Below are 16280 nucleotides of genomic sequence, written 5' to 3' on the forward strand. Positions count from 1 at the left end.
CATCCTTTTCCTAGTTACATATCTGTCCTCAAACTTTGAAATATATGAAATTTGTTTTGTTTTTCTCTTCACCTCTTGATTGTTATCTTTCCATTTTTAGTTCTCATTCCATGGGGTAACAATGCACTGATGAATGCACTCTGACTCCTCATGTGGATTAATTCTAATGCCCAGTTCGTGCTCTTTCCCCCATTTCCTCACTGTTCCTCTCAGTCAAAACTCTTTTTTCTCTCCTCTTAACTGTCTCAACTATGTTATTATCATAGAAGTAGAGTGGGAAAGGTCATAGTACAATCCCTAATGAAATGATGAGTTCATGTTTCTTAACATATCTCCATTAAATGGTTTATCAACCTTCTATTTTAAGACCCTTAGTGATAGGGAAGTCATTGCCTCTTTGGACAGTCTGTTCTGTTTTTGGAGAATGCCAAAGAAGGTTGTTCTTTATATCAAGTTGAAATCTGCTTCTCTGTAACTTCTACCAATTACTAAGAAATTTAAAGCATAGTTCTTCCATTTAAACTTTTCTCTGGTGCCTTTTCTCATTATGGAGGTCATCCTGGATTTTTGAAAGCTATGCCAATGGAGGACAAGCTGTGGGTATTAGCAATACAGATCAAGTTGGAAATGTTTCATTTTTAAGGCTTGTGATCAATTATGCCTGTCATCTGAAGGCTATACTAACTAAATTCAAAGAGGCCTTTTCATCCATCACAATAAATCATGAAGGTCATCTAGAATATCCATACCAATAAAGTCACAGATCTTTTCGATGTTATAAGTGAGATTCTATACGAGATAGCTTTATGAGAATCAGTTGATGCCTTGGGGTGACTTATTTTGGGGAATAGAAAATTTAGAGGAATACCATAAGCTTAAATATTTAAATGGTTGTCATGTGAAAGAAAACTAATCTTTTCCACATAGCTATAAAACAGATTTAAGTTGTGGGAACACTTATTTTATTTTGGCATATATAAAAGGTTATTTCTAACAATTAGAGCAATCTAAAAACATAATGGATTTCTTTAAAGGCATTGAGCTTCCCTCCCTTTCTTTGAAAAGTCTTATAGACTTTATGACTACTTTTTGAAGATTATTATAAAGGGGGTTGGACTAGACAATGTTTTTAGGTCACTTCCAAACCTGAGTTTTTACAATTTTGTGATTGTATAATTTAGGAAAGAGTAAATATAAGAGTGCAACACTTACAAAGTAAATATGAATACAGTTGTATACATTTGGAAATATATAGCTTTTATTTGGAGTTGATACACCATTCAAATTGAAAAATATAACTGTTAATTATCTAATTTCAGGTTTCTTTAATGGTAGCCAAAGACGCAGAAGCACATACAAGCACCCTTCGGTACTTTACAGAACAGTTCTATGGAATCATCAGGAATGTGGATTCAAGTAGCAAGGAGTTATCCATTGCCATTCGTGGATATGGGATGTTTGCTGGAGTATGCCTCACTGAATTTTGCCTTACCTTAACTATCTTTCATACTGGTAGAAGTATAGAGAGGAATATAGCTGCTCAGATACTTTTTCTAAATAACTGTTTGTCATTTTGAAATTTATGAAACAGTTAAAAATTCAAAAGAAGTGTAGAAATAAATGTGTGACTGGAAAGAAGACTTTATTCTAAAATACTCAGATTCCTGTAGTGGAAAATAGAGAATTCTCCACAGACCATCTTGGGAGTGCTTTGTTAATAAGAGTTAACTGATTTTAAATGGGGGGGGGTCTTTCTACATATTACTAAATTTGGCAATCTTCAGGTTGTGGTAATATGTTTCTGTAATTCATAGAGTATATTAAATATAATACCCCAAGAATATAAGAAGGTTAATAAATACTAATTTTTTATTTTTATTCTCATTAAAGCCTTGTAAATCTATAAATGCAAAGGATGTTGACTTCATGTATATTGAGCTCATTCAGCGCTGTAAGCAAATGTTCCTCACTGAAACAGATACTATAGATGACCACATGTACCAGCTCCCAAGTTTTCTCCAATCTATTGCAAGCATCTTGCTTCACCTTGATACTGTAAGTGAACTATTTATTGTTGTTGATATTCAGTCATGTCTTCTCAGTCCAAGCAGAACAAGTCTAATCCCTCTTCCAGATAAAGGCCATTTAGATATTTGAAGACAGCCACCATGTACTCACCAAGCTTTTTTGTAAACTTCCAGTTACTTTGTGTATCTTAAAAAAAAAATTGATTCTTTTAGTAGAATAAGACTTGTCAGAAAAATTTATTTTGCTTTCAATAATCACAATGACAGAAATAAAACCTAGAGGAATAAAAATTGTATTTGGCTAATCCTATCTTGAATTACCTTAAAGTTTGAATTATTTGACTGTAATCAACTATTTTACTTAACTTAATTTTAAAGTTTTCTATTAGCTGAATTCCTCTATCTTTTGTAGGTTCCTGAGGTGTACACTCCAGTTCTTGAGCGTCTAATAGTGGTTCAAATAGACAATTTTCCACAGTACAGTATTAAAATGCAAACAATCTGTTGCCGAGCTATAATAAAAGTTTTTCTCGCTTTGGCAGAAAAGGGACCAATCCTCTGGAATTTTATTAGTACTGTGGGTAAGTTTTGGCTATTTATTTTCCTTTTTTTTTTTTTTTTATGATTATGAGAAATCTTATATACATACACACACACACACACACACTTTTAGATGTGTGTATGTATTTTTCAATAAAAAAACAAACCAGTTTCCCAGTTAGAGAGCTTCAATGAACTTTTGTGTGTCATTAATTATTTGTAGAACAGATTACGCAGACTCTATTTCTTGTTTAAGGCTACATTGCTATTTCATAGAATAAGTTAAACAACAAATATTTGTTAAATATCTCCTATGTGCACAGCAATATACAAGAATTCAAGGGAATAAAAAGTTAAGTTTCTGCCCTCAAGAAGCTTAGTGTAATCTCATATAACAGACCAATATTATTAACAAAAAGAACTTACAATATATTCTCTGATTGAAAATGTTGGTAATGATTAAAGTGAAATAGGAAAATAGATTTGTATCTCAAAAATGGTATTGTTTGTTGACTTTATAGATGTTTTGATCTTTTAAAATGTTTTATTTATTTTTTAGTGCATCAGGGCTTAATCAGAGTATGTTCCAAACCAGTCATCCTTCAAAAGGTAAATTGTGAAACACATATTTTTAAATATTAGTTTCTGGAAACTCTCAAATATGTGACCTTTGATCATTTGGGGGGTTCCCTTCAGCGATGCAATTCTTTCTTTCCTCATTTATGTTCTCCCAGAAGTTTGCCACACAGGGTGTTCAGTCAGTGTACTGGAGGAGGTCTTTGCTTTCTTTTGATTTTGTGATAACACAGTGAAACATTCTGGCCACTTACATATTACCCCTTTTATCTTATTACCACTTGATCAGTTCATTTCTCTTTGTGTCATACAATTCCTTAATAATGTCTTATTCTTGTTCTTTACATTTGCTCATTGGTTGTATGTTGCAGCCATTCATCTAGTCTTTTTCCGGTGGTCTTTGATGTTCACTCATTTTTTCGTTTTTCAAAGGCAGGAGTAGTCTAGATCTTACTGCCATACAACACTGGTAAAACGATTTTGTTGAAAAGATGCTTATGGGAAGCTTATGCTTTTTGTTAATTATTAACTATAACTTAGGCTAAAAAATTGTATGACATTTTGAATAATGGGGCACATTTGTGATGTGTTGGAAAGTATCAAACAATAACTTCATGCTTACTATAAAGACATTTTTACCCCACATAAAAATTAGGCTTTTTGGAAAATTCTTGACCAACACATGAAAATATTTCATCCAAACGGCTTTCTTTTCTCTTTCTACTCATCCCACTTAAGAGTTGTGATTTTTTTTTTTTTTTGACTGTAAATTTAGGATTTTATGCTTATTCTTATTAAATTTTATCTAAACAGCCTATCATTTTAGTTTCTTGAAATCTTTTTGCAACCTTTTTCTTTTATCTATTGTGTTAGCTGTTCCTTTCAGTTCCTTGTCATCTGCAAAATTAACAAGTATATCTATACCTTTATCTGAACAATTGATTAAATACGTTTAACAGAATAAGGCAAAGGATAAACACCTAGATTATTTCACTAAGGCCTCCTTCTGGGATAGCACTGATTGATTAATCAATGCTTTTTAGTTCTATTTCTTTAGCTTTTTCCAATTTTCCCAATAGAACTGTAACCTAGTTCATATCTCTCTGTATGATATACAATGATTTTATTAAAGTTTGTTGGAAAGATTGTATTCAGTTACATGTTTATAATTGCTTCTTCCAATACTTATTAATATGATTCTGTAGTAAATGACACAAATATATAATTTTCTTTTTAGGAGGCCTTTGGTAAAGAGGTTTCTGAGTCTGAAGAGTATCCTTCATCTGGGGAGGTTAAAACAGGAAAATGGAAAGTACCTACATGTAAGGACTATTTAGATCTTTTCCGAAATCTACTGAGCTGTGATCAAATGAAGGTAAAAATGACATTGAAACCATGAAAAGAATCTTTTTTGTTTTAGCAATTTTGAGCTTATAGATAAATATTAATAAGATTAATGAGCCATTTTGGCCAGCCTGAGTACAGTATTAAATTAGTAAGTGCTTTGTGTTTTTCTTTCTCAATTCATATTCTGTTGCCTCTCCAGATTTATCTTGATTACTTTATCTTGTCTTTCACTAATAGTATTTCCTTTATATGTCTTGTCTCATTGAAGACTTCCAAAAATTCCATAGTGCAATGGTTAGTGTGAGAAGTAAATGCTGGTGTTTTTTGTTGTGGTGTTCCATTAGGGAAAAAGATGAAATGATGATTTCCTACTAATTTAAGATGATATTTAGGCTTCATAGCTAGAAAATATCATTAGTGAAAAGTAATAGAGAGCTGACAAAATTTGAAGGGGTAAAAAATAAGAAAATTATGCCCTAAAAGGGGCATATCAAGCAAGGATACTATTTTAAAATTTTTAATGAAAATAATAAATTTTAAAGGTAAACAAATTTTAAATAATTTGAACTTTGTCTTTATGTTTGATTTTATATTTAAATTTAAATTTGGGTGTTTATTTTTGTTGATGATTTAGAATAACAGACAATTTGGAATGATCCTAAATTTAAAATAATAAATTTCAAAAAGAAGTAATGAAAAATGTTCAGTCCTACTTTTAAAAAGTAATATTTTAACTTATTTCCATTTTCTCAATTAAAGTACTTATTGCATTTATATAGGTCGAGCAAATATAATAAAGATGACAATACTACCTAAACTAATCTGTTTATGTAGTGCTATATCATTCAGACTCCCAAGAAACTATTTTAATAATCTAGAAAAAATAACAAAATTCATCTGGAAGAACAAAAGGTCAAGAATTTCAAGGGAACTAATGAAAAAAAAGTCAAATGAAGGTGGCCTAACTGTACCTGATCTAAACTATATTATAAAGCAATAGTTACTAAAACCATTTGGTATTGGCTAAGAAATAAACTAGTTGATCAGTGGAATAGATTAGGTTCAATTACTTTTGTTTTTATATAAGGGAAATGCATGTTATATATTTATGGAAAACTTCTTTGGTATTCATACATACATTTTGGGATTCAGGCTCTCTTTATTTTTCTTTCTTCCAAAGGACTCTCTTCTAGCAGATGAAACATTTCTGTTGGTGAATTCACCTCTGCAGTCTCTGAATCGTTTGCTATATGATGAACTTATAAAGTCAATTTTGAAGATTGTTGAGAAATTAGATCTTAAACTAGAAAAGCAGAATGTTGGCAATCAGGAGGTAAGCACTTTTCCATCCTTTTAGCCCTGCACCTTGTCTGTAACTGTAACTTCATGCTGCTAATAATCCCTCTCTTTATTCCTCATAAATAAAATGGAGACAGTAAGATTTACACCACCTACCTTTTAGGGTTGTTTAGAGGAAAGTGTTTGATAATACCTTAAAGTGCTATATTAATTCAAGCTATTATTTGTTATATATTAATTTTGTATTGTATGTTATATTTTTTGATGCAAAACTTTTATTACATCTTAACATTTGAGTATTCAGAAATTAAACTATTAGCATTTACATAGCATTTTAAGGTACTATGACAGATCTCATTTGATAAATGAAAAAATATCCACATATTTAGATTATGAAATATTTGAAAACATGGTGGTGTGATATATTAGCTTAGGTATTATTTAGTATGAACTAAATCTTAGATTTAGCATAGCTGAATATGGAGGAAAACATTTTGTTTAAAAGTTATTATTCTGTATGTTAAAAAACATGGGAAAAATTTTTGACAACAGATTTGTCTGATAGTTCTAACAGTAGCAGGAAGTGATGCTAAATAATTCTTATTAGGCATAAAATAGATTTATCAAATGATATAGCATGAGCAAAGCATTTCACACATCTTAAAATGCTGTTATTTTTAGTTCTCTGAAAAATCCAGATGTTAAGATAGGATGGAAGTTTTGCATAGAAAAATGCAGCATAGTAGTTGCAACATGGCGGTAGTTTGGTCTTTTCTTCTCAGGTATCTTTGGAGAAGAGAAAAGGGAGAAGATGTTATTTTAAATTACTGGGTTAGGAATTGGGAGATTTCAGAGGAAAAATTTAACCATGACATGGTTAGCTGAAGTTTAAAGAAAATAAGCACATATGTTTTGAGGTTAATTTGATTTAGAGTAACTAATTATGAGAATTTTTTTAGACAAAAATATATTAAAAGTTTGCAGCTTGTTTTTTAATTCTTTATATCATATCTTCTATCATAGCTGCAGGGTTCTTATTATTAATGGCTAAACTCTTGTATTATAGCTCTGATCAGTCTGGACTATAGCCTCTTAATCTCTGGTAAATAATGACATTTTTATTTAGTGGCAACTCTTTCAAACCTCAGTTATGGTCCTTGAATCTTGGTGAATGTTTTTAATGTAAGAGTATATTATAGTAAAATATTTTTGATGACTTGCTTTATTGTATTTTAAAGTTTATGTACATTGGAATGATTCTTTATATCTGCCAAGAAAAAGACCCAGTATAGGATTGTTCTTGTTTCTACTATGGCCTAATAGAAGAAAAGTATTGTGGCTCAGAAGATCTAAGTTGTGTCTTGTCTTTGCTGTTTACTGGTTTTGTGAATTTTTAGGCAAATCACTTAGTTCCATTAGACTTTAGTTGCCTCATCTATAAATTATAGTGGTTAAATGGTTAACTTTCAGCTTTTTTGATATTTTTCCTTTTTAAAAAAAATTCTTTAGTAATATATTTTTTCATTAAAGCCCCACTTTGATAATTCATGACAAGGAAGTAGCCCTGGGTTTTTCATTCAGCTAAGAAACTAGAAGTTTTTCAATAACAGGGTTCCAGAGAAAGTAAAGACAGCTCATTGTTAAGCAAGTTTTTCTTGGGGCCTTCTATATAGTAAGAGCTCAATAAATATTTGTTGGATGAATGGTACAATGATATTTTTCAGGATGAGAGTGAAGCTAGTGGAGTATGGGTAATTCCAACCTCAGATCCAACTGCAAACTTGCATCCTGCTAAACCTAAAGATTTTACTGCCTTCATTAATCTGGTGGAGTTTTGCAGGTATTTTTTTTTTTTTTTTAGCTACTTGTTTAAGTGTGAAATACTATTATTAAATTTATATTATGTATATTTATATTTATAGATTATGATAAGTACTATTATAAAAAGTAGCCATGATGTAGTATAACAAGCATCCAGAGCCTTGCAACTGATTATTTAAAATAATTTTAGAATATTAATCATTAAGATAAACAATTTAATATACTTAAAACAGCCTAAAGTTTGAAGATTTGAATGGACAGTTTTTTGGTATCAGCCCATTTTTCTTTCTATAGTTCAGAATAGTGCTGAAGTACTAAAATGGAAAGGGTGATATAATTTCCTCAGATACATTCCCCTGTCAATTGTCATACTCATATAATGAAATAGATTTTGTTCTAAGTTATGTCCCTCATAATTTCAAAATTTGGACAAAAAATACTTGTGCTAAAGTATGTTCCCATATACATGTTTGCGTATATGTATTATTTTTTTGCAGAGAAATCCTTCCTGAGAAGCACATTCAGTATTTTGAACCATGGATATACTCATTTGGATATGAGTTGATTTTACAATCTACACGATTACCTCTCATTAGTGGATTCTACAAATTACTTGCTATTGCAATAAGAAATGCCAAAAAATTAAGATACTTTGAGGTGAGACATTTATAAGGAATTTAATTGTTTTACAGATATCAGAAAATTTTAACATATATTCTATTTTTATTCATTGTCACTCAATTATAATAAGAATTCACAACAATGAAATATAAAATTTCATGAGTTTTCGCTTGGGTTCTAGTTTCTTTGTAAAGCATTTCTACTGAGTATTCCTTTGATGAGCCAGTTTGTGTATATGTGTAATTTTTAGTAATATGTAACTATTCCATGTTTTGTTTTTTTAGTTTAGCAATCTTCTCTTAAGTGTAATTTTGCTTGATAGTGATTTTAGCCAACATGTAATAATTTATTTTGGCTTCATTGTCATGTTCCTCAGGGATTAACCATTGGCATTTATGGTGGATTTTTTTTTCTTCCAGGCACAAAATAGATTTGTCATGAAACATTAAATTAGAATTTCCGAGCTGGTTAGTAGCAAAGTCTACACTGCTTTTCTGCAGAATCTTTTCTTATCTCTGGAGTTTTTCTACATTATTCTCTCCTGGGTCAACTCCCATTTCTCTGAACTCTGGTTCTCTCTTTTGCTGTATTATTTTTATCATAGCCCCACTTGTGGCCATATCTCAGGGTCTCTTCTGGATTCTCTTTCTTATTTGGAGAACTTATCAGCTCCCATGATATTATTATCTCTACATCTATATATCTGGCCAGCTCTACTGAACTCTATTACATCTCTATGTGTTGATTAGGGATCAGTCAGCACACATTAAGTACTGATTATATTCCAGGCACTTTGCTGAGTACAGAAGATATGAAGAAGTCACAGGAAAAATATGCAGGCCCACAAATAGCCTTACACTCTTTTTTTTCTCCCTACATTTTATTTTGTTTTTAATTAGTAGACATTTGTTTTCTCTCTCTTTTTTATACTCCTTCAATTTAAAAGCAAAATTGAAAAGATCTTTGGGGATTTTCTTGGTGGGTTTTTTTTTTTTTTTATTTGTTTTTATGCTTGGCCAAAGGGAGGAGTTTGTATTTGATTCTAATGGTAATAGGAAGCAACTGAAATTTATTTTTATTTAGTATTATTATTTTCTATATGCATCATGTCGGGGGAGAAAAATCAGAACGAAAGGGAAAGATCAGGAGAAAAGGGGGAAAAAAGATGATAATAGTATGTGTCAATCTACATTCAATCTATATAATTCTCTCTCTGAATATGGATGATGTTTTCTGTTCTAAGTTTATTGGGATTGCTTTGCATCACTTGGGAACCATTGAGAAGGGCTAACTCTTATCACAGTTGATCATTACACAATCCTGCTATCACTATGTCCAATAGGTTTGGTTCTGCTTACTTCATTGAGCGTCAGTTCATATAAATCTTTCCAGGCTTGAAAAGACCCTTGTAACAAATATGTATAGTTAGGCCAAAAAAAAAAAAAAAAATCCCAAATCGTCTGTGTCCAACAATGTATATCTCATTCTGCACCTTGAACTTGTTACTTCTGCCTTTTAGACTCTTTAAATTAAATGTCCCACAGACATCTAGCACTTGTCCATATTCAAAATAGAGCTTATTATTTTCCTCTTCCTCTATTTCTCAAACTTGCTCTTCTTCCAAATCCTCTTCTCCGTCTGTGTCCAACAATGTATATCTCATTCTGCACCTTGAACTTGTTACCTCTGCCTTTTAGACTCTTTAAATTAAATGTCCCACAGACATCTAGCACTTGTCCATATTCAAAATAGAGCTTATTATTTTCCTCTTCCTCTATTTCTCAAATTTGCTCTTCTTCCAAATCCTCTTCTCCCCTCCTAAATTGTAAGTTCCTTGAGGGCAGAGATTTTCATTTGACTCTTTATATCTCATTGCTTAGCATAGTGCCTGGCACCCCGTAGTTACTTAATAAATGCTTATGGAATTGAATTTTTCTGTCAAGGGCATTACCATTTTTTTAGTCACCTAGATTAATTATCCTGGAGTCCTCATTGTCCTTCATCCCACATATACAATTGTCCATTTGATATTTTTTACTCCTGTTAACATTTCTTGCGTTTGACCTCCTCTCACCCTTCACATAGCCACCTTTGGTCCAGGTCCTCATCACCTTTCACCTGGACCGTTGCAGAGGTCTTGTAAGTGATTTTCCTATCTTAATCCTCTTCACCTTGCCAGTCCATCCTTTCAACAGTTACTGGGTGGTTTTTTTTCATACATTCAGGTCTGACTGTATTATTCCCTTCCTCAGTAAATTCCAGTGGCTATTAACCCCAGGCTTATTATATATTGTTCCCTTTCCTACATGGTGGCAGAACCACAGTGGTCTTTTCTAATATCCTCTCACATACTAATACTTTCCCTTCCAAAACAATTTTGTATATATTTCGAATATATATAATGTCATCCTCCTATTGTTAGCTTCTTGAGAAAAGTCCTAGTTTAGTTTCATTTTTGTTTTTCAATTCTCAGCATGTAGCACAGTAACTGGCTAATACTAAGTACTTAATAAGTAAATGTTGATAGAATATTGGTCCTGGAGTCATGAAGATCTGAGTTCAAATGCATTTTCAGACCTTACTGGCTGTGTGACCATGAGCAAGGAGGCACTTTACCTTTCCCAATTTGCTCAAGTGGAAAACTGGAATAATAATAGTACCTCCCTTTGCATGGTGATTTTTGAAGAACACATGAAATAATATATATATAGTGGCATATAGTAGTTATTTATGGTTATTCCCTTTTACCTTCCCCTTCTCTACTAAATTATATCTTCCTAGAAATTGATCAGTGATTGAAAGATCAGTATGTATAAGTGTAAGCATATGAAAAGAATTATTTTAGTGAAGTTAAGATGTTGGGCAAATGTCTTTGTATTTCTGGACCTCAGTTAATTTAACTCTAAATGAAGATGTTGGAAACCATGGAACCATAAAGTCCCTTTAAATTCTAAAAATATGATCTTATGTATTTATCCAGCCTCAAAAATCCTCAAAAATACAGTAAAATTTTTTTGAATGAACAAAAATCTGTCTTCTCTCTCCCATTTCTCGATTGCTCCAGAGAGGTAGGGGTGGGAGTAGAGTAGAGAGAAGATTGGAGGATAGGGAGAAAAAAAAACCAAAATCTTTGTAACAAAAATGGTCAAACATTTCCTTTATTAGACATGTTAAAAAAATGTCTCATTTTGTATCTTGAGTTCATCATCTCTTTTATCAAGAAGTAGATAGCATACTTCATTTAGTTTACAAATAAAAATCATTTTCTTTCTTTGAAAAAAAAAATGGCAACTTCAAGGTTATATATTAAGACTTCAGAGTATGAGGATTCCTTCATAAATATCCAAAAGTTCATAGTTGTCTTTCTGGTAGTAGCTGTATTGCATATATTTGTTTGAGAATATAATTGATAGAAAGCTACTACTGTGAATTAAGTAGTCTTTTTAAATGAATTTGTATTTTATTAATTACAATGGAATTTACATATAAAAATGGTAATACATGTATATGCAAGATATTTATTCAGCCTACAGAAATTGCATTTTCTTATTTATTATGCTGAGTTATTTAATGAATTGGTTCACATGCAGTAACTTTCTTATGAGTTGGGAACTCCTGGGCTATTTTATTTATATATGACATAGTTTTGTACATTATTTTGACAGGGATTAAGTCCAAAGAGCCATAAAAAATCTCCTGAAGACCCTGAAAAGTATTCTTGTTTTGCATTATTTGCAAAGTTTGGAAAAGAGGTAACTTTTTAAAAAGTTTCACACATGTTTTGCTAATTAATAAAAAGTTTCACACATGTTATACTAATTAATGACCCTGAATTCTCAAAGGTTAAACTCGTGGAGTGTAAACTTTCACAGATTCTAGCAGTTGGAGAGGCTTTAGATGTGTGACTGGTGATAGATATCTATCATCTGAACCCTCAATTATATTCAGAGAGATTTATAACAAAATTGGTTTGAATAGTAAATTTTTCATTTGCTGTAACTCACTGAGTTATTGTGATCTGCCTTGATGGCAGATATTGTTAAAATCATAGATTTTTAAAAAGCTATTTTCCTATCTTTGTTATAGATTATTTTAAAATTAGCAATGTATGGAAAAAAATCCTAATTGCCAAGGACAGAGTTCTGTTAATTATTTTAAAATTTACTTGTGAATCCAGATGAGAATATATTAAATATCATTGGCAATTATAATGAAAGTATTTATACTTTGTATCCAAATCCTCTAAATAACAAAGATGTTACTTATTTGTAATTGTCAGATTCCCTACAGCTATGATGTTATAGTCTTTTCAGCTTTTTTTTTTTTAATAAGTAACTTGGTTGTGATAAGTATTAAATTTATAGTTTAAAATCTTATGCAGAGGATCTAGAATTTATTACAAAGTCTGCCATAAATAGGAAAAATATTTACTTTTAAGTATGTCCTTAGATGACATTTATTTAAGTATTATTATTTGAATAATTAGTGTTATTTTATTTAAGGTATCAATAAAAATGAAGCAATATAAAGATGAACTGTTAGCCTCCTGTTTGAACTTTGTACTGTGTTTGCCACATGACATCATTGAACTGGATATTAAAGCTTATGTACCTGCATTACAGGTTAGTGTCTGTTATAAATCAAATTACATTTTCCTTAATGACTATTAATCTTTAAAGAACCATTTTAAACACAATGCTATATCCTAACCATTTGGTACAATTTGTATGTTCTTGTTCCTATAGAATTTATATGTTGTAATAATAAAAGACCTACTTGGTAATTTACCTTTCATATCAAAGCTGATAATATTTCTTTAATTCTTATTTTAAAATTTTTTCCTTGTTCTTATTGATTCTTTGTGACATTTACTTTGTTGTATATATTAATATGCAGATGGCTTTCAAATTGGGCCTAAGTTATACCCCACTGGCAGAAGTAGGTCTGAATGCCCTAGAAGAGTGGTCGTTGTACATACCAAAACATACAATTCAGCCATATTACAAAGACATTCTACCTTGCCTTGACAGTTATTTGAAAACTACAGCATTATCAGGTAAGTCAAGAAAATTGGTGCTTATAAAATTTAAATTAGAAAAGAGAATTTAGTAGTCATTTTTAATATTCTTCTAACAGATTAATTTGAGTGTAATGTAAAATAGTAGAAAAATTACTATCTTGGGAGTTAGTAGGCTTTTAAGTTCTAGACCAGACTGTCATGAATTAGATTTTAATTTTTTAAAATGAATTTTCTATTGATAACTTAAAAAATATTGCTGAGACTTCTCAATTATTTGACTCCTCCCCTTGACTCTCCCTTATAACAAAGAAGTGTAGTTTATTATTGCTTTCTCCTTGTATATCAGTAGTCCATTGAGTAATAGCCAGAACCAACATTGTACTACCCTCCTTAGGGCCTTTGGAGGGTAGGTATTTTCACATTTAGTTCACTGAAGCCAACATTAGTCAATTTTTAAAAAATCACTGCTCTGATATTGTTCAGTATTGTATTCCTTTATATTAAGTATCACAGATTGAGCTCTTAAAGGGAAAATAAAAATGATACAGTTTGACTGCCCTTGTTTTATAGTTGGAGAACATTAAGTTACACAGAACTTAAGTAGATTTGATAAAGGCCACGTGGAGAGGAAGTGAGTAGGGACAGTATTTGAAATGGGGGTTTTGACTCTTAACTTAAGCCTTTCACTATATCACATAGCATTGTGGTCATGGAATTAAATGGTATATTGGCATTGCTCACTTTATTCTGTTTATAAGTAATTTAATTTCTATAAGTAATATAACTTTTCTTGAATTTTGAGTAGTTGCCATTTCTTAGAGTGCAGTAACATTTCATTACATTTGTTCTCCAGAATTTACTTAGCTGTACCCTCAATCAATGTGTAAGACAGTAAGTATTTTTGTTTATTCATAATGAATTTTTCTTTTCTTGATTAGATGATAACAAGGATAATGAAGAAGTCACAGTACTTTCTCGTGCAGCCCAGAAAGGGTTTAATAAGGTTGTAATAAAGCATCTAAAAAAATCAAAGACCATATTATCAGTAAGTAAGCTATTTTTTTTTCTACTTTAAGCTCTAGTGATCAGAATATGAGAGTTGGCGATAATCTCCAAATGAAAAAAAATGTAAATTTCAAAACCTGATATACAAAATATATTAAATAATTCAGTACAGCAATTCATTCATTAAAGCTTTGGTAATAAGATTATACTGTATAATAACTACTATTTTGGTTGTTTTTTCAGTGCATACTCTACTTTCTTTCATAATATGATGGATTATAATTGAGAATGTAATATGACTTTCTGCTTTAATTAGCTAGTTTTAAACTTTACATCTTTAAAGTTACAGCCCCCAAAGTTCATTCATATATAAAGATTACTTAACTATTCTCATGGTCATTGTTATAAAAATGGTTTTGTTCCTAAGATAGTATCTTAGATAATTGAAAATATTATGGAAAGGATTGATGTAAAAAAATACTGTCCATTTTAGTTTTTAAATCCTGCAAAAGCTAGAGCTTAGAATACTAAAGAAAATAAAAGCCTAGTAGAGAAGATGGTTGCCATTGATTAAAGCAAATTTGTAGACTTCTTATATGGCTGATAGCCAGTAAACTTTGTTTTTCATTTTTCAAATATTTATGTCCTTATAAAGTGCCAGACACTGTGCTAGGAACAGGAGAAACAAAGAGGAAGAATCTCTTCCTTTAATTCTACAGATTGAAATGCTTTGACCTTGTTTTGAATTAGGCAGTTATTAATATATTTCTGTGGAGAGATACCACCTCTGATGCTTGAAAAATAAACATGCAATTTTCACACTCATATTTGTTCCAGCTACATCTCAAATAGTGTTGTGTTTTCTATACTGAGATTCTCTGTGTGTGTGTGTGTGTATATTGTATGACTAGTAAAAGGAACTAAAAGTATTTTTATTGTTAGATAACTTTCTTTCTCTTTTAAAATTCATGCCCCTAATTAAAATGATCTTTGTTTTTAAATGGTCACAAAATTGCCTTTACTAATCTTTGTGCAAACATGAAAGGATGCAGAGATGTCCTTGGAAGCTGTGAGAGCACAAGTGATTCGAGTGCTTGGATCTCTAGGAGGACAAATAAATAGGAATCTTGTTACAGGTAAACCTATTAAGTTCCTTCTAGGTGTATTTAATTTCAAAGGTTGCCTCTAAATTTACTTGTGGTACATACATTTAACATATTCTTTTTAAAAATTGTGACTAGGAGCTAATGTTGATTAAAATGCTTTGATTGGCTTGCATGAAAGATATATATCTTTAGACAGATTCTTATCATATGTCCTTCCCAATTTTTTTGTTTTTTGTTTTTTTACACAAAATCATATTAAACCAATTCACCCTTGGTTCTGGTAAATTAGGAATTTCAATCTGCTTTTTAAAACCCCTCCTTGACATTTGTGGAAGTACTATGTTAATATAATAAATATGTATCTCTTTTTAAAATTTGAACTTCACAGTTATATATGATAGTTAATAAATATTTTAAAAGTTTAAAAAATTGTTCTTTCCCTAAACTATTCCAGCTTTTCTTCTAAAAAGAAATCTTATTGAGCTAATTTTGCCATCTTAAAGTGCTTACAGTTGAAATAATAATATCAAAAATGTTTCAGATCCTAGTATAAAGTGAAATTTTAGACCATTTTATTCTTCACAATAACTATCCTACCTAAAAAATCTTTCTGTATTCATTCAAGCTCTTCTTGGTATGCTCTGTTTTAATTTCCTAAGTGTGTAATACTTTTTCAGTATTAGATTATGACTCTATGTAATATATATATATTTCAAATTTTTAATAGCTGCTTCCTCAGATGAAATTATGAAGAAATGTTTGGCTTGGGATTCAGAGAAGAAACTGAGCTTTGCAGTACCATTTGCAGAAATGAAGCCTGTAATATATTTGGATGTATTTTTGCCTCGGGTCACAGAACTGGCTCTTTCATCTAGTGACAGACAAACTAAAGTATTTTCTTTTTTTTTTTTTTTTTTT

General features: G+C 30.8%; 1 protein-coding gene across 3 annotated transcripts in view; it reads left to right on the forward strand.

Moving 5' to 3' along the window:
• Window positions 1–16280, forward strand: part of PRKDC (protein kinase, DNA-activated, catalytic subunit) — a 153934-nt gene that overhangs the window by 14845 nt on the left and 122809 nt on the right. For all 3 annotated transcript variants that reach the window (XM_023496026.2, XM_023496027.2, XM_031946427.1), the window contains 14 exons: window positions 1320–1466; window positions 1891–2055; window positions 2440–2608; window positions 3127–3176; window positions 4381–4518; window positions 5671–5823; window positions 7514–7629; window positions 8108–8267; window positions 11897–11983; window positions 12734–12853; window positions 13128–13287; window positions 14190–14296; window positions 15302–15392; window positions 16090–16253. In XM_023496026.2, the coding sequence (XP_023351794.1) occupies window positions 1320–1466; window positions 1891–2055; window positions 2440–2608; window positions 3127–3176; window positions 4381–4518; window positions 5671–5823; window positions 7514–7629; window positions 8108–8267; window positions 11897–11983; window positions 12734–12853; window positions 13128–13287; window positions 14190–14296; window positions 15302–15392; window positions 16090–16253 (1827 nt within the window). The remainder of the gene's footprint in view (window positions 1–1319; window positions 1467–1890; window positions 2056–2439; window positions 2609–3126; window positions 3177–4380; window positions 4519–5670; window positions 5824–7513; window positions 7630–8107; window positions 8268–11896; window positions 11984–12733; window positions 12854–13127; window positions 13288–14189; window positions 14297–15301; window positions 15393–16089; window positions 16254–16280) is intronic.

Source organism: Sarcophilus harrisii, chromosome 1 (genome assembly GCF_902635505.1).
Source record: "Sarcophilus harrisii chromosome 1, mSarHar1.11, whole genome shotgun sequence".
In the NCBI taxonomy this organism is placed as follows: Eukaryota; Metazoa; Chordata; class Mammalia; order Dasyuromorphia; family Dasyuridae; genus Sarcophilus; species Sarcophilus harrisii.